General features: G+C 39.4%; 1 protein-coding gene and 1 pseudogene across 2 annotated transcripts; both read right to left on the bottom strand.

Moving 5' to 3' along the window:
• Positions 1–233: 233 nt before the first annotated feature.
• On the bottom strand, positions 234–4,120 carry LOC110308648 (olfactory receptor 2B8-like; annotated as a pseudogene). Its single transcript, XR_015045469.1, has 2 exons — positions 3,710–4,120; positions 234–1,612 (listed from the first exon to the last, which is right to left on the bottom strand). The product of XR_015045469.1 is annotated as an olfactory receptor 2B8-like (transcript).
• A 13,693-nt stretch (positions 4,121–17,813) lies between these two features.
• Positions 17,814–25,821, bottom strand: LOC110308644 (olfactory receptor 2W3-like). The gene is made up of 2 exons (XM_021181065.2): positions 25,758–25,821; positions 17,814–18,811 (listed from the first exon to the last, which is right to left on the bottom strand). Exon 2 carries the CDS (start codon positions 18,756–18,758, stop codon positions 17,814–17,816), a length of 945 nt encoding a protein of 314 aa, XP_021036724.1. The 5' UTR covers positions 18,759–18,811; positions 25,758–25,821.
• Between the last annotated feature and the right edge of the window lie 349 nt (positions 25,822–26,170).

Raw genomic sequence — 26,170 nt, 5'->3', positions numbered from 1 at the left:
GGTTTCTCTGTATAGTCCTAGCTGTCCTGGAACTCACTCTGTAGACCAGGCTGGCCTTGAACTCAGAAATCCGCCTGCCTCTGCCTCCCAAGTGCTGGGATTAAAGGCATGCACCAAATGTAGGATCTTCCTCTTGCTATGTATCCTTGACTGGCTTGATATTTACTCTTTTAGCCAAAGCCTGGCTTTGAACTTAATGATCTACTGACTTGTAATTCCTACTGCTAAGTTTACAAGCATGTTGCATGACAAATGCTAGATTACATTTGAGAAAATAAATCCACATGGTTATACAGAAATTTTATGTACTTATATTTGTTTATTCCACTTAGCAGTCTAATATATAATACATCTAATTTATGTTACCTTATCTTACTTATAGTCTCTTCATAAGGTTTAACTCCATAGTAACAAGACTTCTCTCTGATTTGATATCTAATTATCTATCTATCATATATCTCTAATTATTTATTCATCTATCAACTCAATTGGGTGCTCAAAATAGTGCTTTTGGTACATTGACGATTTATTAGATTGCATTTAAACTAGTTTTTAGATTCACAGAAGTCTCCCAAAGCTTAAGTGTTTAGGACTGCAAGCCTTGCATTAACTCTTTGTTGAATCTGTCCTTCTACCCATTATTTTCCTTAATGCACTTTTGACTTCCCTGTTCCTCAGTGTGTAAATCAGGGGATTCAACAGAGGAGTCACCAGAGTATAAAAAAGTGCCATGCTTTTGTTCACGTCCTGTGAGTAACTGGAGGGAGGCTGGAGGTACATGGAAATGAGTGTGCCAAAAAAGATAATCACTACCAGAAGGTGAGAGCCACAGGTTCCAAAGGCCTTCCGCCTTCCCTGGGCTGACTTGATCTTTAGAACTGCATGAGTAATGTAGCCATAGGACACTAAAATGAGTGAGAGGGGTACCACCAAGAAGAAGACACTGACAGCAAAGAGTTCAGCTTCATTAATGAAGGAGTTAGCACAGGTTAGCTTCAGCATCACTGGAACTTCACAGAAGAAATGGTCCAGTTGATTTCTGCCACAGAGCGGAAGAGTCATGGTCAATGCTGTCTGTACCACAGAATTGCCAAACCCTGTGAGCCAAGCAGTTAAAACCATCTTTATGCAAAGCTGTGGGTGCATGATTACCATGTAGTGGAGCGGTCGGCAGACAGCAGCATAGCGATCGTAAGCCATCACAGATAAGAGTATACACTCTACTCCCCCAAGTCCCAGGGCAATGAAGAGTTGGGTCACACAGCCACCATAAGTGATGGTCTTGTCCTTCCCCTTGAAGTTAAACAGTGTCTGAGGGACAGTGCAAGTTGTCAAAGATCCATAAAGGAGAGATTAGAAAGGAAGAAATACATGGGGGTGTGGAGGTGAGGGTCTATAACTGACAGCAATATGATGGTGCTGTTGCCTAGGAAGCTCAAGAAATAGATGAGCAACATAGCGAAGAAGAGAGCTGTTTCCACCTGAGGCCTGTTGGAGAAGCCCAGAAGAATAAATCCAGAAAAGATGCTGCCATTAGCTCTGTTCATTGCAGTCTACCTGTGGGAAGCAAGAGGTCTAATTCTTATCTGGGGAATTATTCTGTGATCTTCTCCTGAAAAAAAAATGCAGTTTATTTAAAAAAATGCAGTAGGGAAACTGGTCACATTTTTGTTGTTGTTTTGCTTGCAAGAAGCTGCTGTGTTGCTATTTCCTCTGCAGCAGTGTTTTCTATGTGTTAACTTAAAAGAAGTGTTCATTGTTACCTTTGTTGAGAACATAAGTGTACCGAGCTTTAACAGGCTCAGCTCTTTCTTTGGGTGCCGTCACCTAATAAGTGGCAAAGGAAGGGTTTAATCTGAATGTACAATATAGTCTCATAACTGCCAAGAGTCCTGCCTTTTTGTGATTGGATGAACCTTAAAGAGAGTTGAGTGTCTCAAAATTAAATAAAAATTTCCTCAATAAGATGCAAGTTTGTTTTGGTCTTAAATCTTGCATCTTGGGTCTCATCAAAGAATTGGAATATGTCAGAATTGTTTTTGTCATTCTTGTCTGCTCAGAGAAAGCATGTATTTTTTTTGAAAATGCATAGACAAAGAAAGATAACCTTGGACAACTTATAGTAGGACAATGCATATTAATACATATACAAATGGAGTATTGACAGGTCCCACAATGAAGAAGAATTTTAATGATCGGAAAGCCACGTCTGCACATGGTTTTATATTTCAGGGTACCAACCTTGATTCCTCACCATTGGTGCCATCCAACAAAGAGCTGGGGACTGTCTGTCCAATGCTTGCTCTTGTCTCTCACTTTATAAATAAAAATATTCTCAGTGTAATAGCATTTTCAACTTTTTACTCTGACTTTTAAAACACATCAGCTTAATAAAATAATTAAAATTTTAATCTTTTCTATTTAAATTACTGGTCCTGAAGTCCCTACTGCATTTCTTTCTCTCATAGACCTCACATGATTCAAATTTAGTACTGCCTAATACCAGGGTATTATAAACAGTTCTACAACTGAGCTACATCTCCAGCCCTAGCAGCAGCATAACTATAACGTACAAATGGGTCTGGTAAGTAGAGAAGGGTATGAATTAGGACAAAATAGAATAACATATATGTATAACAATGCCATAAACAATTGCTTTGCATGATAATTTAAAATGTTAAAAATGCTTTCAATATTACATAGCATGAAAATAAAAGGAAATGGATCTGGGTAAAATTCTTGAGCAAATAAAAGTAAAAGCTTAAAATAGAATATAACAAAATAAAAATACAAGCTTCAAAATGGCCATAGGGTGGTTGGCCATGGTAGTTCAAACATGTAATCTCTGGGTAGAAGGATTAATTTTTCAAACCCATCTCCAGTTACATGGCAAGTTCAAGCTGCATTGGATTAGGTGAGACTGTGTCTTTAAAATGAACACAGATTACTGCAAGTCTGAACTGTCCTGGAGAGAACTTTGAACAATAGCTATGCAAGAGTTGCATTATCCTCTGTAGAAGAGAAAGGTTAGTGCCTACAAACTCAGTCTGCTTGGAAAAATGATGCTGCATCTCAATTTCTTTCCATGTATTAGAGATGGATGTTGGTAAGCAGTCATGAATAATCATACGTTAAGTAGTTTATTTTTTATTGCTCTCTTGTGTGGAATCTTCTAAGACTGTATTAATCCTTTTTAAATTAATCTCTTTATTGGCAAGGTTTCTGATGGGTCCAGGAGGTACTTTACCTCTGTCTACTGTATTTTTCTTGTTGGATTCTTGGGTCCCTGATTTTTTTTTTTTATATTCTTTTTCAATGATTGCTTTACTGGTAGTTACTCTCATGACAAAAAAAAGATAATTTAGAATAAATTCTAAAATTCAATATAATGGGAGTACAATATTTGCATTCTAAGTACAAATCTGCCATTAATAAGTCTCTAGATTTTAAAGTCTGCATCCCCACTCCTGTTTCTCAACTGTTTCTCTTTCCAAATAGAAGAAAGAGTTGGTATTACTACCTTTTTGTTCTTTACTGAAACTCAGGTAGGCTCAATAGCTCTAACATCCCATTTCGATTAAGAACTCATTAGGAAAAGGACATTCTCTGGTGACAATGAGATTTATCATTTTTTTCTCTTTCAGATTAGCAGAGTTCTTTCAAGACATCAAGCTAAGAATTTGTTTTCTTGAATGCTATTGGCACTTACCGTCAATTCTTCTCTTTAAAGTCTTAGCTTCTTATGCCCACCAGGTACAGCTGAAGCCTCTTAAAGCATTTTAGAAGAGCCTGTTATTTTTCTATCATTTTCCTAAATGGCATATTAGCTTATTCTAGAACATGCTGTTAAAATGATTTTGATCTCAGTGTTCCACAGAAGATAATCTGAACCAAAAGGAGCATATGTTCTAATGAGACATATGCAATTCATTGAATTATAATCAAATTAGTATAGGTTATTTAAGAAACATTTCCATATAGGTGTTGTATTATTTGTCTCTGGCTGCCAATGATGAATAGGAGGAGCAGAAAATTGTTGTTTCACAGTTCTGAAACATATAAGTCCAAAATCAAGGTAGGAGCAGGGCTGGGGTCCCTCTGAATCCTCTACAAATCTGAATCTTTCCTTGCATTATTTTGTCCTTCTGGTGGTTTGCTGGTACTCCTTGGAATTCTGTGGTCTATACTTGTAGAACTTCAGTCTCTGTCTTCATAGTCAAATGGCATGTTCTTTTTTTCTTATAAGTCTAATGGCCACCAACCCACCCACTCCCATTTCCCTGTCCTGGCATTCGCCTGCACTGGGGCAAAGGGGATAACATTCTAAATGTAAATAAAGAAAATATCTAATAAAAACAAAACAAAACAAGATTTCTCTGTTTAGTCCTGGTTGTTTTTGAACTTGCTTTGTAGACCAGACTGGCCTAAAAAAGAACAAGTCTAATGGTCACATTGAATTGATGCTAGATAAATTAACTATGTCATGTTATATAATTATATATGCCAAAAGCAGGGACCAGAGTTTAGGATTTCTGTGGGTTTTTTGAGGCAGGGGCAGGTGAGTGTAAATCCATGAAACCACCTTAATAATGTATGTGAGATTGCAATGCTTTTCTACTCTAAATTCATTCCCACTGGGCAGTAGATTAATGGTGAATGTATTAGTTCCAGCCTATATCAAGTTAATAAATGAGATTTACTGACCGTGATTTTAGATAAGATTTATATCTTCTGGTGCACATCATGAGGAGGTCACTTGTCAGGAATATCCAGTTAAAGTTTTTAATATCACATCTTTGCTAACAACTGAAAGATTGACATCAATACACATTGCATAGTTTCCCCTTGGAGTTTAGTTCGAATGGTAGAGAAAATATTTACACCTCTTTACTTCTTGCATACTCATCTAATCTGGAAATTTGTTGTTTTACTCTGGTGTAGAACTTATTACATTAATAAACATATGTATAGATATTATTACTCCAGGCAACACCCAGGGTTCTATTGGGTCTAAATCCAGTGAAAAGACAATCTTAGCTGGCTTAGGTGGCAACTGGGCTGGTGTTAGATTGAAAATATGGAATTCTCTGTAGATGAGTAACAGATTGCAGACATTCAGCTGTCTTCTGGAAGAAGGAAGATGGTCTTTAAGCCCCAAAGACTGATGTTGATGGGAAAGTTAATATTAGGCATAATATTCCCACTATAGGGGTAGATAAAACAGAATTCTTAGAATAAATATGAATTTCACATGAAAATATATTTTAAATATGTTGTCCTTTGGATGGTCTTTGAAAATTGATAATGATCAAATGCTACTCAGGCTTTTAAATTTGATAGCAATCTCTTCAAAAGTTACTGTTGGCATAGGCATAACCTGTGTCACCCTTAGAGGTTTCCCAGGAAGCCTGACCACACATTTTAGAGTTCAACAATGAAACAGAAGTTGAATCTGAATTCTGTGGAGTCTGCCCATGAATAAAAGGGCCAATGTTATAGTCAAGGAATCTTTTTATGAACCACCAAGACCCAGGATCACTTTGGGGAGTGGGATGCACAAGGATGTGCCTAATTTCCATGGTCCCAAGAGTGTCTTGCCCCACGTAACTCATTAGCCTCTGTTCAGGTATCCAGAGTTTGATGGTCTCCAGGGAGCAGCTGAAGTGGAAGGCTCTGGAGAGGTAATACTAACAGAGAATCCATCTTTTCCTGCCAAATTGATGGTGACCCTATTGCCTTTCCTTCATTTCCATCTGACATGTCTAGGAGAAATGTTTGCATTTCGGGGTGTGGGGGGGGGTGTCAATCTTTAAATTTCTTGCCTTTTAGAAATATTTTTTTCTTCTACCTAAAAGAAAAGAGGTCCTTTAGTATATAATTCTGGGTCTTTACTCCACTCCATAGTACTTGGTGCTTGTGCTATTGACCAAGTCTTTTCGATGGTGCTATCAACTGTATTATCTCACAGTGTTTATAAGATCTTGTCAGTCAGTTATAGTTGGCCTACCCTATCATCATCAACCCCATACCCATAGCCTAATATATGTCCAAGTGTCTCCTATCAGAAAAATAGAAGGAGGAGGTTGGAGGTGTAGTTCTGTGATAGAGAGTTTGAGGTCTAAGTTTAAGCTCTCAAACTAAAAGATAAACAGGAAGAAATGAGCTAGAAATAAACAAGAAGAAAAATAGAATCAAAGCTACCCAATCCATTTTCCTTTTTGAAATGACAGTTTTTCAGTATATAATCCTGGCTGACTTTGAACGCATGGGAATCCTCCTGTCTCACCTTCTCACTGCAATTAAAGGCCTGAGACATGATGTCCAGCTCATTTCATCTGTCTTAGTTTTTCCCATCTATTAACTTAATATTTTCAGTAGAAACAATAATATTCACATACATTTTCTTCTTCTTTTTCTTTCTTCAGATGCTTTGTTTTGTCTGTCACAGTGCTGGGGATTTGAACCTTAAACCTGTGTGTGAGGTGACCCCAATAGTTCTGAGCCTCATGCCCTGCTTAGTTCTTAGGGCTGTTTGTTGTTTGGTTTGTATTGTTTTTAGATGGCATCTCACAGTGTATCCCAGGCTGCCCTGGATTGCAGCTCAGCCCCCTTACTGCTGGGGTTTCCAGGAAGAAGTTGGGTGTTTATGTGACTTGTTTTAGTTCTTGCTCAGTAATTACTGTTTTGACTCCTTTGAGGAACTTGTTAGGGCACTCTTGACCCAGCTTCGATGAAGAGATGCTTCATGGAGTAGGCAGAACTTTAACTGAATTCTTAAAGTTGAGAGCACCATAAGGGAGGAAGCCAGAAAACCATATGGGCTCCTTCATGGGGCCATGTAGACAAGGACAAAGGTCATTTGAGGCAGAAAGAAGCCTCTGTATTCATTGTGTTTGCAGGGATCTAGATAAGTGAGTAGGGTTCTCGAAGCCTTCAGGATTCAAATATAAGAGCAGCTTGGGAGACCCTGCTCATTGCCTTCCAGCCTTCCTGTTCAGTTTCTCAATTCAAGACATCATCATGATTAAGAGTTTCCATTCAGAAATCAGTGATGATCTTCCAATTAAGTTTAAGCAGGAATAGAAATTATCATTTTTATAGAGTAAGAAGATTCCTCAACCTATGGATAAATGAATAAAGTATTCAATATACAGAATTGAGTTCTTTTTGTTGTTTGGGGGTTGCTTTCGTGTTTATTTGTTTTTGAATCCTGATCTTGTCCAGTTCAGGTTGGCCTGAGTTTTCTGATGCTCCTCCTTTCACCTCCAAAGAGGTAGGATCAGAGACCATGCTTGGCATATGGTTATTTTCCAGGCATTAAAAAATGAAACTTTGCCATTTGAAGTAATATGAATGGAACTGGAGATCATGAAGCAAAATGAGCCAGAATCAGAAAGCTAAGTTCTGTAAGAGCTTGAATACAGAATCCGAAAATGCTTTCTTATAGAAATAGGGAACAGAATAGAACAGAGTGGTTGCCAAAGACTTAACCAAAGGAAGGCAGAACAGAAAGGCAATGAGAGGAGAATAGTCAGTAAATTCAAAGTTACAATTAGAGGGAATACCTGTGAGATTCTGTCTTACAGCCATCAGAATGGCTAAGATAAAAAAACTCAAGTGATAGCACATGCTGTTGAGGATATGGAACTAGGGTAACATTCCTCCAATGTTAGTAGAGTGTAAACTTGTACAACCACTTTGTAAATCAATTTGGCATTTTCTCAGAAAACTGGAAATAGTTCTACCTCAAGACCTAGCTCTACCACTTCTGGGCATATACCTAAAAGATGCTCCAACATCTCACAAAGACACTTGCTCAACTATGTTCATTTAGCTATTTGTAATAGAAACTAGAAACAACCTAAATTGATATCCCTTAACTGAAGAATGGATAAAGAAAATGTGGTCAGCTATTAAACACCAAAGCATCATGAATTTTGCAGGCAACTGGATGGAACTTGAGAATATCATCCTGAGTGAGGTAACCCAGTCCCAAAAGGACATGCATGGTATGTACTTCACTTAGTGGATAGTATCCATAAAATACAGGTACCATGTTACACTCCACAGACCCAAAGAAGCTAAACAAGAAGGAAGGCCAGAGCGAGGAAGCTTGAATCTCACTTCAAAGGGGGGATAAAATAATCATGAGGCAGATGGAGGGAGGCACCTAGAAGGGAGGGGAATTGGGGATTCATGATTAGAAGTGGGAAGGTCAGGAGAGATGTCTAGATGGCCATGAAAATGATTGGAAATCTGAAACTGATGGGGTTGAAGAGGTGGAGGCATCCCCAGGACAAGACAGAGACTTAGGATAAGGGAGGTGCCCAAGAATCAATGGGGATGAGCTTAGCTGTGACTCACTACTGGGGATATGGAACCTGAAAAGGCTACCTTCTGTAGCTAGATAGAAACCCCAGTGAAGTGACAGAGACACCAACCCACCCACAAAACTGTCAACTCCAAATTTATCCCATCTACAAATATGCAGGTACAGGGGAGGGAGCAGAGACCAAGGGAATGACCAACCAATAACCGGCCCAACTTGAGACCTACCCCATGGGCAAGTACCAATCCCTAACATTTTTACTCTTGCAGACAGAACCATGCTGTCCTCTGAGAGGCTCCACCCAGCAGCTGACTTAGATACAGACATCCACAGCCAAAAAGTGGATAGAACTTGGGAGCTCTTATAGAAGAATAGGAAGAAGGACTGCCCCAAAGGGGATAAGAACTACACAGGAAAACCAACAGAGTTTACTAAACTGGACCCTTGGGGCTCTCCAAGTCTGAACAACCAACCAAAGAACATACACAAGCCAGACCTAGGCCCTCCTGGTTCATATGTAGCAGATGTGCAGCTTGACCTTTGTGTGGGTCTTGAACAACTGGAATGAGTGGGGGCTAACCTAAAGGCGGTTGCCTGTTGTGAGCTGTGTTCTACTAGCTGGGATGCCTTTTCTGGCCTCAGGGAAAGAGGAAGTGCTAGCCTTGAAGAGACTAGATGTGCCAGGTTGGGCGTGGGGGGTGAGAGGGTACCTGGTTGGGGGGTCCCCACCTGCTCAGAGGAGAAGGGGATGGGAGATGTGGCAAGGATTGTGGGAAATTGTGGGAAGGGGTGATCAGGAGGAGGGCAGTGAGTGGGATGTAAAGTGAATAAAAAAATAAAATAACATATTTTAAAAAGTGAGAGAGGAAATGGCAGAATAAATTAGTGCAAAAAGAGTTTGGGATTAACTCTTGTTCCGGATATTATTTTGGTTTGGCTTTAAACATTTAAAAATAAATATATTTATTTGTGTGTGTGTATTCCATGGCACATGTGGAGGCTAAAAGACAAACTGCACAAATCAATTCTCTTTTTCCATCTTGTAGGTTATGGGCACCAAACTCAGGTCATCAGATTTGGAGGCAAGTGCCCTCACCAACTGATCCATCTTGCCAGTCCTTTTGTCTGGCTTTAAGAGCTGAGGTACAAATAAGGCTCTGAATGTTGTCTAAAGATAAACTTTTTCTATATAGATTGAATCTATTTACATAAGATTTTGTTTTTATTTATTGTGTGTATGTATACTACAGAGCAAAAGTAGGGGTCCGAGGACAACTTGTAGGAATGGTTTCTCTCTTTCCAACTTTATGTGGGTTTCAGGGACTGAACTCAGATTGTCAGGTTTTCTGGCAAGAACCTTAGCCCAGTGAGCCTTCACACCAACCCAATAAATAAACTTTCAAAATTCACTTCTTTTCCTTCAACTTACTGATGTTGAAAGCTATAGCCTTTCTACTGAATTGCTAGGAAATCTCACTGTCTTGGTGAGTGTCATATAACCATTGATCTATTAATATGCCCTCTTTATAAATGTGTTCCTGTAGGTGACATTAACAAGGAGCTCTTCTCTGAAGGAGTGAGAAATCAAAGTTAAGAAAATAGGGCTCTCTTTTGGTCAATTATGTTGTTTTACCACAAGGGAATCATTAGTGTTCCATTCTGTTTGGTCACTTGATATTACTTCAGGGTTTAATCACGTATTGGACAGCCTGTCTTTGCTTGTCCATTGGAGGTTGTCCGTCATCATCTACAGCTTCTACTATTACAACTAATTACTTTGGGTTATCTAATTAAACTTATACAGAGAAGAAAGTGAATCTGTAATTTTCTTTTTAGCTTTGGGAATCAAACCCAGAATCTTGAGCATTCTAGACAAGCTCTTTACCCCTAAGCCACTATCTCCTGCCTGTGTGCATACATTTTTAAGCAGGTACTTAATGTTCCTAAACATAGAGACTTCTTCTTGATTATAAAAATCAGCTTAAATGTAAGCATATTGGCCTTACCATAAACAAACCCATAAATTGTAGAAACTTGAAAATATTACTATTCATTAACCTTGTTGCATTAGTGTTAGTCAAAAAAATTAGATAAGAATAAGACTACAAGTAGTGACAAAGGAGAATAAAATATATAATGCTTTCAAAAATATGATTATATACTTAAAACAATCAAAGTTTTCATTTATTTCCCAGAATAAAATGTTTAGCAAGTTTATGGATTACTGAATTCAAAACTTAGTAATTTTGAAACATACAAAACATAATCTGGGGAGAACCTGGGGGAGCCATCTTGGGTCCCGGAGCCATTTTGGATACTGGATCCCTCAGAGATTAGTCTGCACAGGTGAGAGTGCGGAATACAGAAGCTAAACAGCTTCTGAGACAGGCGCTGTTTCGGGCCTTCATCTTCAGCCAGGAGGCAGGTCCAAATGCCAGATATTTGTGCACCTTCTCTGCAAGAGGAGAGCTTGCCTGCAGAGAGTGCTCTGACCACTAAAACTCAGGAGAAAGCTATTTTCCCAGGACTGCTGACAGGGGCTAACAGAATCACAGGAGGAACAAGCTCCAACCAGAGACAACTATAACAACTAACTCCAGAGATTACCAGATGGCGAAAGGCAAATGTAAGAATCTTACTAACAAAAACCAAGACCACTCACCATCATCAGAACCCAGCACTCCCACCTCAGCCAGTCCTGGATACCCCAACACAGCCAAAAAGCAAGACTCGGATTTAAAATCATATCTCATGATGCTGGTAGAGGACATAAAGAAGGATTTTAATAACTCACTTAAAGATACAGGAGAACACTGCTAAAGAGGTAGAAGTCCTTAAAGAAATACAGGAAAACACAACCAAACAGGTGATGGAATTGAACAAAACCATACAAGACCGAAAAAGGGAAGTACAAACAAACAAACAAACAAACAAAAAAACCCAAAGTGAGACAACTCTGGAGATAGAAACCCTAGGAAAGAAATCTGGAACCATAGATGGGAGCATCAGCAACAGAATGCAAGAGTTGGAAGAGAGAATCTCAGATGTAGAAGATTCCATAGAGAACATCGGCACAACAATCAAAGAAATGCAAAATGCAAAAAGATCCTAAGTCAAAACATTCAGGAAATCCAGGACACAATGAGAAGACCAAACCTAAGGATAATAGGAGTAGGCGAGAATGAAGATTTTCAACTTAAAGGGCCAGCAAATATCTTCAACAAAATTATAGAAGAAAACTTCTAAAACCTAAAGAAAGAGATGTACATGAACAGACAAGAAGCCTACAGAACTCCAAATAGACTGGACCAGAAAGGAAATTCCTCCTGACACATAATAATCAGAGCAATAAATGAACTAAATAAAGATAGAATATTAAAAGCAGTAAGGGAATAAGGTCAAGTAACATATAAAGGCAGGCCTATTAGAATTACACCAGACTTATCACCAGAGACTATGAAAGCCAGATGATCTTGGAGAGATGTTATACAGACACTAAGAGAACACAAATGCCAGCCCAGGCTACTATACCCAGCCAATCTTTCAATAACCATAGATGGAGAAACCAAAGTATTCCATGAAAAAAACCAAATTCACACATTATCTTTCCAGGAATTCAGTCCTTCAAAGGATAATAACAGAAAAAAAACAATACAAGGACAGAAACCACGCCGTAGAAAAAGTAAGAAAGTAATCCTTCAACAAACCCAAAAGAAGAAAGCCACAAGAACAGAATGCCAACTCTAACAACAAAAATAATAGGAAGCAACAATTACTTTTCCTTAATATCAATGGACTAAATTCTCCAATAAAAACATAGACTAACAGACTGGCTCCACAAACAGGACCCAACATTTTGCTGCTTACAGAAACCCATCTCAGGGAAAAAGACAGACACTACCTCAGAATGAAAGGCTGGAAAATAATTTTGCAAGCAAATGGTCTGAAGAAACAAGCTGGAGTAGCCATTCTTTTTTTTAAACTTTCTCCATAGTTTTTTTTTTTAATTTTTATTAGGTATTTTCCTCAATTACATTTCCAATGCTATCCCCAAAGTCCCCCATACCCTCCCCCCAAGTCCCCTACCCACCCACTCCCACTTTCCCACTTTTTGGCCCTGGCGTTCCCCTGTACTGGGGCATATAAAGTTTGCATGTCCAATGGGCCTCTCTTTCCAGTGATGGCCGATTAGGCCATCTTTTGATAAATATGCAGCTAGAGTCAAGAGCTCCGGGGTACTGGTTAGTTCATAATGTTGTTCCACCTATAGGGTTGCAGATCCCTTTAGCTCCTTGTATGCTTTCTCTAGCTCCTCCATTGGAGGCCCTGTGATCCATCCAATAGCTGACTGTGAGCATCCACTTATGTGTTTGATAGGCCCCGGCATAGTCTCACAAGAGACAGCTATATCAGGGTCCTTTCAGCAAGCTCTTACTAGTGTATGCAATGGTGTTATCGTTTGGAGGCTGATTATGGGATGGATCCCTGGATATGGCAGTCTCTAAATGGTCCATCCTTTTGTCTCAGCTCCAAACTTTGTCTCTGTAACCACTCTGGTGGAACCACCATGCCTGACCTAAAGCTTTACTACAGAGCAGTTGTGATAAAAACTGCATGGTACTTGTATAGTGACAGACAAGTAGACCAATGGAATAGAATTGAAGTCCCAGAAATGAACCCACACACAACTATGGTCACTTGATCTTCGACAAAGGAGCTAAAACCATCCAGTGGAAGAAAGACAGCATTTTCAACAAATGGTGCTGGCACAACTGGTGGTTATCCCGTAGAAGAATGCGAATTGATCCATTCCTATCTCCTTGTACTAAGGTCAAATCTAAGTGGATCAAGGAACTACACATAAAACCAGAGACACTGAAACTTATAGAGGAGAAAGTGGGGAAAAGCCTCGAAGATATGGGCACAGGGGAAAAATTCCTGAATAGAACAGCAATGGCTTGTGCTGTAAGATCGAGAATTGACAAATGGGACCTCATGAAACTGCAAAGCCTTACAGAGTAAGGCAAAACACACTGGCAATAAGACAAAAAGGCCACCAACAGATTGGGAAAGGATCTTTACCTCTCCTAAATCAGATAGCGGACTAATATCCAATATATATAAGGAACTCAAGAAGGTGGACTCAAGAAAATAAAATAACCCCATTAAAAATTGGGGCTGAGACCTAAACAAAGAATTCTCACCCGAGGAATACCGAATTGCTGAGAAGCATCTGAAAAAATGTTCAGCATCCTTAATCATCAGAGAAATGCAAATCAAAACAACCCTGAGATTCCACCTCACACCAGTCAGAATGGCTAAGATTAAAAAACTCAGGTGACAGCAGATGCTGTTGAGGATGTGGAGAAAGAGGAATACTCCTCCATTGTTGGTGGGATTGCAAGCTTCTACAACCACTCTGGAAATCAGTCTGGAGGTTCCTCAGAAAATTGAACATAGTACTACCGGAGGATCCAGCAACACCTCTCCTGGGCATATATCCAGAAGATGTTCCAACTGGTAAGAAGGACACATGCTCCACTATGTTCATAGCAGCCTTATTTATAATAGACAGAAGCTGGAAAGAACCCAGATGTCCCTCAACAGAGGAATGGATACAGAAAATGTGGTACATTTACACAATGGAGTACTACTCAGCTATTAAAAAGAATGGATTTATGAAATTCCCAGGCAAAAGGATGGACCTGAGGCATCATCCTGAGTGAGGTAACCCAATCACAAAAGAACTCACACGATATGTACTCACTGATAAGTGGATATTAGCCCAGATACTTAGAATACCCAAGATATAAGATACAATTTGTAAAACTCATGAAACTCAAGAAGAACGAAGACCAAAGTGTGGTCACTTTGCCCTTTCTTAGAATTGGGACAAAACACCCATGGAAGGAGTTACAAAGTTTGGAGCTGAAACGAAAGGACGGACTATCTAGAGCCTGCCATATCTGGGGATCCATCCCATAATCAGCCTCCAAACGTTGACACCATTGCATACACTAGCAAGATTTTGCTGAAAGGAAACTGATATAGCTGTCTCTTGTGAGAGTATGCCGGGTCCTAGCAAACACAGAAGTGGATACTCACAATTAGCTATTGGATGGATCACAGGGCCCCCAATGGAGGAGCTAGAGAAAGTACCCAAGGAGCTAAAGGGATCTGCAACACTATAGGTGGAACAACAATATGAACTAACCAGTACCCCCCGGAGCTCGTGTCTCTAGCTGCATATGTATCAGAAGATGGCCTAGTCGGCCATTAGTGGGAAGAGAGGCCCATTGGTCGTGCAAACTTTATATGCCTCAGTATAGGGGAACGCCAGGTCCAAGAATTGGGAGTGGGTGCAGAGGGGAGTGGGTGAGAGGGTATGGGGGACTTTTGGGATAGCACTGGAAATGTTAATGAAGAAAATACCTAATTAAAAAAAAAAAGAAGAGGGAAGACCAATGGGTGGATACTTCATTTCTCCTTAGAATAGGGAACAAAATAACCATGAAAGGAGTTTCAGAGACAAAGTTTGGAGCTAAGACGAAAGGATGGACTATCCAGAGACTACCCCACCGGGGATCCATCCCATAATCAGCCACCAAACCCAGACACTATTGCATATGCCAGAAAGATTTTGCTGAAGGGACCCTGTGATAGCTGTCTTGTATGAGGCTATGCCAGTGCCTGGCAAATACAGAAATGGATGCTCACAGTCATCTATAAGATGGAACACAGGGTGCCCAATGGAGAAGCTAGAGAAAGCACCCAAGGAGCTGAAGGGGTCTACAACCCTATAGGTGGAACAACAATATGAACTAACAGTACCCTCAGAGCTCATATCTCTAGCTGCATATGTAGCAGAAGATGGCCTAGTCGGCCATCACTGGGAAGAGAGGCCCTTTGGTATTGCAAACTTTATATGCCCCAGTACAGGGGAATGCTAGGACCAAGAAGCAGGAGTGGGTGGGTAGGGGAGCAGGGTGGAGGGAGGGTATAGGGAAGTTTCGGGATAGTGTTTGAAATGTATATAAAGAAAATACCTAATAATAAATAAATAAATTAATTAAAAAACAAAATAAAAAAATAAATTTCAAAGCAATGATGAAATTAGGTTAAGTAAAAAAATAAACAAGCAACCCCCCCACCAAACCCATAATCTGTTAGAAAAGCCTAGTGTGATTGAAAGGTTTTAGCTAATCAGAACAGAATACTGGCACATACAGAAAATTACATTAGTTTTTTTTGCAACTTCTTACCACTCCTTGTCCTTGTTGTTAGTGATGTATGAAATGTCCTTCCATCCATGCTCCTCTTCCTTCTAGCTAACTATTTTTGAGTCAGGGTATCACACATCAGCCTGTACTGACCTGGAACTCACTTTGTTCAGATTTTTCAGACCTCATAGTGTAAATCTTACCACAAATACCAACACTGGCAGTGTGGAATTTTGAGTTCTCTGCAGAAGCTTGGGATGGTGGTACAGGCACACAGGGCAGAGCACACAGTAGGTAAAATTTATTCTGAAAACCTCCAAATCCAACGTGAATTATAAAAACTCATTCCAGATACTATGGAGTGCATCCTATACATTTGCTTGTCTGAATTATGTACATTATGCAAAATTTCTACTTTCATAAATCAAACTAATGTAAGCCTGGTAGTGCAGCACTGTCCTTCCAGTTACTTGGAGAAATTAAAAGTTCAAGGCCAGCTTAGTAAAAATGTTTTTATCTTAAAAAAAAAAAAAAAAACCTGAGGATGTAATGTTTGCTCACCCCAACTGAGGCTTGGGGTTCAGTCACCAGTCAAACACACACGTGAGCGCATACATACCCAGAGAAACACACACATGTACATGGAAACACACATACAGACACAAATATGTACACATGTACACACATCCACAATACACATACAGATGCACAAATACATGTACAAATACACATAATATACACACATACAAATGGTCACACACACTCAAACTTACAAAGAGCAACATATTTTTTTCTGATTTATCTTTTTCCTCCAATAAAATTGATATTTAGAGCCAAATACAAAGATGACAGATACATTCATGAACTGATTCGCATTTTTTCAGATAAAAGGTTTAATTATTTTTTTAAAGAGAAACTTTGGCTCCTGCCTCCTCCTTCATCTGGAATCTTTCAATGGAAAGATTTGGAAACCAGACAGCCCTAGCACTGGCAGACACCCAACAGATGTCTGATAGTAGTTTTTATTATAAAGACAATCATATGAGGCAAACAGCAGGGTGCTTCTTGCTTCCTTTACGTTCCTGCTGTGCCCACAGAGGTGGGGAATTACAGAGACTCTTATACAATGTAGAGTTCTAGGTACGGGTGATGAGAGACAAACCTGAGATACAGAACACAAGAATTACCCTAGTTTGATTTATAAAAGTCGAAATTTCCCATCAATACCATTTAGACCAGAAGATGTCTAGTGATGCAATGCATGGAATGACTACTTAAAACTCAGCTTGTTATTTGGAGGGTTTTTTTTTTTTTTACCATAAGGGGAAAATGTAAAGCCACAAGAACTGGTATTTAGGTGTGAATGACTGTTGAGAGGAAATTAAATCAGTTTAAAGACAAAATTCATCTTCTGAACTCGAAATCAAACTAACTTTATTGAGTTTTATTTAAGGAAAAAATTTTCCTATTAGTTTAAGAGGTAGCGCTAATTTTTACTTGGGACGCAAATTTATATTATTTGATGTAGCATTTAACCTATAATATCAGTTTAATAAAAATTTTAAGAATAACGATGTATTGAATAAAAAGAAAATAACTTGATATTTAAATTGTGTCATACACATGCATGCACGTACATGCGTGCAAGCAAATAAATGTAACTAAAAACATATGTCTCTATCAGGGTTTCTCTTGTAGCTCTAATGAATAATCCTACTGAATACTAGGATGATGGGGTACTTACATGACTGTTTCTTCAAAGGACACTGTGGACCACATCTAGACAAATGTTTTATCTTATCCTTGCAATGAAATTAACTGTAGTTAGTTATAGTTAATAGAAGACAAAAGTGTTTCAGGATTCCAGTGGCTCAGTTCTACCCCTGAAACATTACACAAGTGGGTAATGAGATGGATCATCATGTGACTTTTCCCCCTCTGTCTAACATCTATCACAATACATATAACTTCTGTACGTATGAAGAATTGGCTCATGATTTTGCTGAGTTTTAAGCAGATGTGGCCAACTTAGAAGGGAAAAGAATACAACAAACAAGGTGTTTTATGGATCAAACCTTACCTATAGCATAGTGAATAATTAGCATCTATTTGAGATTGTACAACACATACTCCCAGTCTCACCATTGAGGATTTTATTGGACAAGAAAAAGTATTTGGATGAGTTTTAAACTTTCATTCTAAGAATTACATCTTTGTGTTGAGTAAGTGGGGAAAAAAGCAACTTTAGAAAAAGCCCTTCCATCTTATTTCCTAGTCACAAGCCTCTTCAGCGCGCCCTTTACATCCTTGTTTCTCAGTGTGTAGATGACAGGGTTTAACATGGGGGTTACCAAGTTGTAGAAGAGGGTAAGAAATTTCCCTTGGTCCTGGGAAGCCTTGTGTCCAGGCTGCATATACATATAGATGATATTCCCGTAAAACAAGGAGACTACGGTGAGGTGGGACCCACAGGTGTTGAAAGCCTTCCTCCTTCCTGAGGCCGACTTGATCCTCATCACTGCTAGAGCAATATAGCTATAAGAAATGAGAATGAGAGTCAAAGGCACCAGCACGATTATCACTGATAAAATGAAAACAGTGCTTTCCACAGCCACAGTGTTCACACAGGCAATTTTTATCAGAGCTGGCATCTCACACAGGAAGTGCCTCACCTGACATCTGCCACATCGAGGCAGCTTCATGGTCACAGGAGACATGACCAGGGAATTGAGGAGACCCACACTCCAGGCTACAGATACCAATTTCCAGCAGAGCTGAGAATGCATAATGACCGAGTAGTGAAGGGGCTTGCAGATTGCAGTGAAGCGGTCATAAGCCATGACAGCCAGCAAAACACACTCAGTACCTCCTAGGCCAAGAAACATGAACAGCTGGACTGCACAGCCAATGTAACTGATGCTCTTATCCTGGCCTCCTAAGTTGAAGAGCAATTGAGGGATGGAACTGGTAGTGAAGCAGAGGTCAAGAAAGGACAAGTTGGTGAGGAAGAAGTACATAGGGGTGTGAAGACAGGGGTCCAGATAGGAAACTAAGATAATGATGATGTTGCCCACTAAAGTCACCAGGTAGAAGATGAGGACAAACACAAAGAGAATGGATTCCAGCCTCGGTCTGTCTGAGAAGCCCAGCAGGATGAACTGTTCCTGGCAGCTCTGGTTGATCATGGCATCAATGGTCAGTGCATGCATGCAGAAAAGCCATGGGAAAAAACGTCAAATTCGTTAGAGGCAAGCAAAGTCACCTGTAGAAGGACAAGACCCCAAAGAGTTACACATCATTTGAACATCCTGAAAAGGCCTACACAACAGCTCTTTGAACATAAATTCTCTTTTTTATTATTAGATATTGTCTTTATTTCCATTTCAAATGTTATCCCCTTTGAAAGTCCCCTATCCCCTCCCCCCTCCCCCTGCTCCCCAACCCTCCCACTCCCATTTCTGGTCCTGGCATTCCCCTATACTGGGGCAGAGATCCTTCACAGGACCTAGGGCCTCTCCTCCCGTTGATGACCGACTGGGCCATCCTCTGCTACATATATAGCTAGAGCCACAAGTTCTACCATGTGTTTTCTTTGATTGGTGGTTTAGTTCCAAGGAGCTCTGGGGGTACTGGTTAGTTCATATTGATGTTCCTACTATGGGGCTTCAAACCCCTTCAGCTCCTTGGAGACCTCCTTCATTGGAGACCTTGTGCACCATCCAATGGATGATTGTGAACATCTACTTCTGTATTTGCCAGGCACTGGCAGAGCCCCTTAGGAGACAGCTATATCAGGCTCCTGTCAGCAAGCTCTTGTTGACATCTGCCATAGTGTCTGGGTTTGGAGGTTGTTTCTTATTAGCCTTGGTTTTTTTTTTTTTTTTTTTTTTTTCTCTTTTTGGATATCAAAGGTATGCAGGGCATTATAGAATATTTGAACAACACACATGTAGAATGAACATGAAAAGATGGCTGACATTCTGGAATAGACTACCGCTGAATTGTTGACGTGCTTTCTTTCAGTTATTTCTTAGATACCCATATAATATACCCCCAATCATAGTGTATTTAAATTTTCACCATCTGATTTTCTTTTTGAAGAGTTAGTGCATGCGCATGTGCGTGTGTGTGTGTGTGTGTGTGTGTGTGAGAGAGAGAGAGAGAGAGAGAGAGAGAGAGAGAGAGAGAGAGAGATTGTCTGCCTGTATGTAAGTGTAGTTCTCTTTGAGCTCACAGAAGGGTGAGGGATCCCCTGCAACTGGAATTACCAACAATTGTGGCCTGTCATGTGGATACTGGGAACCAAACCTGGCTCCTAACTGCTGAGCCATCTCTGGAGCCCCATGTCTGAATTCTCCTTCATTTAATATTGTATCTGAGAATTGATTTAGTTTTAAAATTTCTACAAAGAAGCAGAATTTGGTAACTTTATCACAGTGTTATGTTTTCTTGGTAGGTGATCACTAAGAATATTTCACATATACTAGAGAGCTAAGTAATTTACAGATATGCCTATTTTATTGTACTCTTTGTTCTAAATATATGGTAAATGTTTGAACCAGAGAGATATATTAAGTGTAAAATTATTTGTGGAGAAGTGGGTACATTCTTTATGCTTACTAGCTTTCTGCATCTAAGAAAACATTACTTTTTGTCATTAAACTAGCAAGTCACAGGTCCCATAAAAGTTTACAGATCTCAAAAGCTTTTGGCATATGAAGACAGGATTTAATTTTATTTATTGGAATTGAGGGCACAGTCCTTCATTTTTTATTTACCCATTGAGTCCACAGCAATATATAAAATTTCTGAAAATGATGAATTTATCTTACTATGATTTTTTATCTTACTACTTTCTATTTTATACTTACTACTACTATTTTATCTTACTATTTCTCTTCTTGTGAATATACACTTGCCTATATTATTATAAATTCACACATTTATAGAAACATAATACAAAGTTTTCAGACAGTATTATGTGTTAATAATTTCTTCCTTTTGTGAATGAACCTATTGTTCTTAGTACATTACATTTTTTTTTCTTTTTTTGAGACAAGAATTCTTTGCGTAGCCCTAGCTGGCCTGGAACTCACCTTATACACCAGATCTGCCTGCTTCTGCCTCTGCCTCTAGAGGGTTGGGTTTAAAGGCATGTGCCACCATCACCTGCCTTTACTTTGAATTTTAAAATGACAAACATTTCCAAGTAAGCTTGAATTAGATATTTTAATACATTGCTAGAGAGTACCATCATGTTATCTTTGAAAAACAACAGGCCATTTCCATGACAAGAAAGCTATTTGTCAAATATGAAAAAAGTCCAGGTAGATCATTCTTTTATATTTCAAACTTTATGGTTTGACCAGTATCTACTCTAACTAGCAGCCATAACTAGTTCCCTCTACATAAATCATCATTTCAAGCCATGTGTGTATTAAAGGCCTCACATAGAGTCAGATCAGAGTGAAGAAGCCCCATAATACAGTGTCTCACATGTCCTGCTGTTTCCACACTGATATTCATGTTTGTAAAGTGGCTTGGACATGATAAGCCATGCGACAGATATTATCGGTGACTGTGATAGAAAAGACACACCAGGTCTGTGTTATCAACAGGAGGCTCTGCCCGTGATAGAATGTAATTGGAGCAGTGATGGCAGCAAAGACTGACTAATCAGATTAAATCAGTTACATCTGTAGTGGTCAGAAAAGAAAGCTGTGTGGCGAATTTACCTTCCAAGTGATTTTAAGAGGTCTCTGCAGATTCAGTGTTGATAAAGCTTTAGGTCAGAGAAGTAAAGATTATCCTTTAAATATATAGTTCAATTTCTAAGCAGATTTGTATAGATAAACATAAATACTCAGCAAATATTTATCAGTATCCTGTTATATATTAAACATGTGTTCCATGTTGGAGATATGATAATTTTTAAAATAGATAGTAACTGACCTCATTGGTTTATAGTCTAGTGAGAGAAAGTTGTTTATCAAAACTCACAAAAATGAATGTTTGGTGACTCTCAACTTTGTTGAGCCTTTATTGAGTGTTGAGGATTTTACTGGACTGCAGCATTTTTCTCCTCACTCTTGAATTTTTAGTACACAAGATTAAATAACTTACCAATATGTACGTGGCTAGAAGTTATAGGAGGGGCATTTGAACACAGGCAAGTTTGACTTTGAAACCACAATTTTCTAAGCTGGAAAGAAAGCATTAATTATTCTCCAGCTGGAGTACTGTGTTCCATTATAGTGAGCAGAGTACTCGGAGCTCTTCACTTGATGGCTTTTTAAAGTTGTGTCTAAAACTTGTTTTTTAAGGCAAATAAGGGATATACAATTACTCATCGATTATGAAATTGTTGGATTTAAAGAAAAAACTCACATGAAAGAGAGAAACTAAGGCAAATAAAGGATATGTAATTGTTCCTCAATTATGAAAGTGCTGGATTTAAACAAACAAACAAACAAACAAACAAACAAAACTCACATGAAAGAAAAACTGATTGCTACAAGTTGTCCTTCAGTCGAAGATTTAAAGCTCCAGGTATAATTTCTTTTTGTATTGAGTCCAGGGCTTCATGTGTGTAGCTAAGCACCCTGCAGTTGAACTACTTCCCCAGTCCTGTAGATGAAATTTGTGAATACCTTCAAGCAATATTTACAGGTAGAATACGTATCAGGGGCAGAAGAGGGCTACACATACGGTGAGTGTAGTGCACACTTCTGGTCCTCTTCTCCTTTACTTACTGGGTACCTGTTTCCTTCCTTCCCTCCCTTCCCTTCCCTTCCCCTCCTCTCCCCTCCCTTCCTTCTCCCCCTTCCCTTCCCCTTCTTCCCCTTCCCCCTCCCTTTTCCCCTTTCCCTTCCCCTTCCTTCCTTCCTCCCCCCACCCCTCTCTTTCTTTCTTTCTTTCTTTCTTTCTTTCTTTCTTTCTTTCTTTCTTTCTTTCTTTCTTTCTTTCTTTCTTTCTTGACAGGGTTTCTCTGTGTAGCCCTGCCTATCCTGGAACTCACTCTGTAGACCAGGCTGGCCTCGAACTCAGAAATCCGCCTGCCTCTGCCTCCCAAATGCTGGAATTAAAGGTGTGCACCACCACTGCCTGGCACCTGTTTTCTTTAGATACAGGTGACTAGTGTTTGCTCGGAATTTTTTTCTAAAGATAATTTACTAATCTGAAGCTTTATTGGTGATGGGGTTGGAAATGTTGAAGAACTGAGATCACTTTTGACAAGGCAGGAGTTAATTACTCAAATGTGTGATAAGAGGAGAGGTGAAAGAGAAGTAAGAGAGGCAGGAAGCAGTGTAGATGTGTTGAATGAAGTACAGAAGTTTAAGCATATCATATAAGCTACACAGTCAAAGAGATAGTGACAGCAATAACATTTCCCCCATTATTAATTATGGCCCATAATCAGATACTAAGGTTGGTAGATCTAAGGAATCAAGATACATACTTAGAGCTGCTAGCATAAACAAGACACAAAGACAAAAAGTTCATTCTCAGAGTGTACATTTTAGTGTTAGGTGGTTGTCCCTAAAATTTTCCTTTTGTTAATAGAGTTTCTGTTCTTGTTATTTTCTTACTTTATTACTTTGATAAAACATGTATTTTAAGATTAGTATAGTAACTCAGACAAGCATATATGCCTATAAGATGTATAGACCAGAGCAGTATAATATAACAAGTCTTACAAAACGCAAGTGAACAGTTTTCAAATCTGGACAGGTTTCAGCCACGTTGCTTTTCATTACTCGAATGAACCTGAAGTTACTTAACTGCCATACTCTCAGTATTTTCATCAACGAACAGGACACAAGCACATTGGCTCATCATTAGGTGAAGGGAAACTGCTAGGTTCAGGAGGCTGAACAATTTTTAAAGAATTCCATGAAAACCTGGGTGTGAAATGTGTTCTGATATTCAGGGGCATGGGATGCAATGTGCTCTGAATGCACAGGCTTGATGATTGTCTTTGCCAACGTGGGAAGATAGCAGAGAATGCTGGGTAAGTCTATGTAAGCCAGGTCCGTTTTCACTTAAGCCAAGGCTCATCCCAGGTGTGTTGAAAGATAACCTTAAGAAAATTTTATATATGTTTAAATGGTTTTGTCTTTTATTATCTGCCTGATAATAACAATACCGAACACTCAGAGTTATTTTCATCATTATGGTTTTATTTCTGATATTATTCTTGGGCAGTTGCTGGGCTTTAATGGGACAACCCTAGCACGTTTGCATGGAGTTGGCCCTCTCCATGAACCTGCGCTATCAAGGCAGTTCCCTGTAACCATCTTGTAAGGTTCCCATGGCCTCTAAATAGAGTAGGTAAGTTTTGGGCCTATAATCACCAACAGTAGAGAAATGGAAAAAAGATGTATTTCAAGCTTCTGTTGCGCTGAGCATTGAACGTGCTTTTACAATCCCATCTCTTCTCTCTTTCTGCCAGAGCAACAAGTGAGAATGCTTTTGATCTCGCTTATTACCTCCCCACCTCCGGCGAGTAACCGCTGATTTAAAAAAAAAATGTTTGCTTTTTCTATTACAGTCATTTCCCCCCAACACCCTCTAATAGTATAGCCAACTGTAAATATCTTTCCTACTTGTGCAGAATAGAAGAGAGAAGCATCTAACAAAAGCAGAGAATGAGTGTCGAGCATGCACAACTGGCCTGATGCCGAACACGGGAAGTAATATAACAAACAGGATGTGTGTGGTTCTGAGCTTCTTCAGAGTGGCACTGAAAGGATAAGGAATTACAGTGGAAAGTGTTTATATTATGTCAGCATAATGTATATAGACAGAGACATTACCTAAAAGCCAGGGGTTGGGCATGTGTCCTTGGAAAAGGGGTAACGCAGATTAAAACTTTACCAGAAGAGGGGCCAAGGCAATAAAAAACATGGGGGATGGGTATTAGCCCTTGCTAGGAGAAGAACCCACAGTCAGGAACACTTCTCAGGTGTGAGAGGGAGGGAAGGAGTGGGGCAGGTTTGTGTCTGGCCATTACACAAACGTCAGATCAGATGTGTACATAGAAGGAAAAAGAGAAAATCCAACTTTGGGGTAACGAAGAGGCTAATTTGGGGTTCCAGAAGAGTACAAAGTTTTGTGAATACTCTGTATTCTATTCTTATAGCATTTCTAACTTCTCTCTTTAAAAATGATTTCTTCTTTTAATTGTGTGTGTGTGTGTGTGTGTGTGCAAGTGTTAGTGGAGTTCAGATCTCCTGGATCTGGAGTTATAGGCAATTATGAACTACCCCTTGTGGGAACAGAATTCAGGTCCCGCGTTAGAATAACAAATACCCTTGGCCACTGAGCAATCTCTGCAGGCCATCATCTTTCTGAGACAGGGTCTCACATAGTACCTCAGGCTAGTATGCAGCTTAACTAGGTACCTCATGTTAGCATTGAAACCATGGCAATCCTCCTACCATTGCTTCTTAAGTGCTAGGATTTCAGGAGTAAGCTATCATGCCCCCCCCCCAAGGTCAATTCCAACTTTTAAAAACATTGATATTTAATATAATTTTCTTGATATTTAAACTTGAAAGTTAGAGAATTTTAGTATAACTTGTGTTCCTGGAATCACCATCTATAGTTGGTGGGTATGCAGAATTATTGTTATTTTTTAAGTTAAAGTGTGTGTGTGTGTGTGTACACCTTATGTAACCCTGGCTGTATGTAGGCCAGGCTGATCTTGAGCTCTGAGAGATGCACCCTTGGATTAGACTTAAGCAGTATGCTTTGTAGACCTAGTGTAAGGTATCCTTGGCTCTGGGCTTTAATGATGAGAGATTCCTAAGCATGATTTTGTCTATTCCTTCAGAATGATCTAACCTGTCTCTATACCAGCAATATTTAACATTATACTGCATTCTAGTATTTCTTTCTTTGAAGATCCCTAGTTACTTACTTTTCTTCCCTAGTCACTTCACGGAACAGGTACATAATGTACTGTTACGCACAGTTGCCAGTCATATTTTTATGGTTGATAGTTAAATAAACCAGATTAAGAAAAGCTATTAGTTTACTTTTAGAAGATAAGGCAATAATGGACCAGCATTATTAATCACCCACCTCCTCTAATCCATAAGGAAATGGTACCAGCATTTATTACTTCTTTTTATTAAATATCTTCTGGTAATTAGTACTAGCCCTAGGAGGCTTACTGGTGGGGTCTGTTCTTGAGGCTATCTTACCTTCTGTGTCTTCGCCTTACAACTTGCATGAATAAAGCTTACAGGATGGTCATTATGAATGAGCACCCAGTCACCAACAAGATGCACTCTGTTCTCATCTACATCCTGACCTCAGGATGCTTAGGTTCTCAGTGATGCTGAGCTCAGGTACAGAGGCAGGATTTTCACCAAATCACTGCATTCTCCCCATTGGTGAAGCAGCAGCCCTTTGTGGGCTTCAGCACACTCCACCCCAGGAGTCTGGGAGGAGACCCAAAAGCTCCTAAAGAAAGATAGAGAAGTAGTTGAGACAATTTATATCTAAAATCTTTATGAAACTCAAATTGGAGAACTACAACTGTCTCACTCTCTTTACTGAGGCCATTGGGAATATGTCCTCCATTGTAGCAATTAGACAAGTTTGCTGTTCTGTC

The sequence above is a fragment of the Mus caroli genome, unplaced genomic scaffold (assembly GCF_978045245.1).
Source record: "Mus caroli unplaced genomic scaffold, Mus_caroli_1 scaffold_15, whole genome shotgun sequence".
Taxonomy (NCBI): domain Eukaryota; kingdom Metazoa; phylum Chordata; class Mammalia; order Rodentia; family Muridae; genus Mus; species Mus caroli.
This window is presented reverse-complemented; position numbering and strand designations above follow the sequence as displayed.

What these genes read in the sequence shown, in the direction of transcription:
- LOC110308644 (XM_021181065.2), bottom strand. Translation starts at nt 18,758, where the DNA reads ATGCATGCACTGACCATTGATGCCATGATCAACCAGAGCTGCCAGGAA.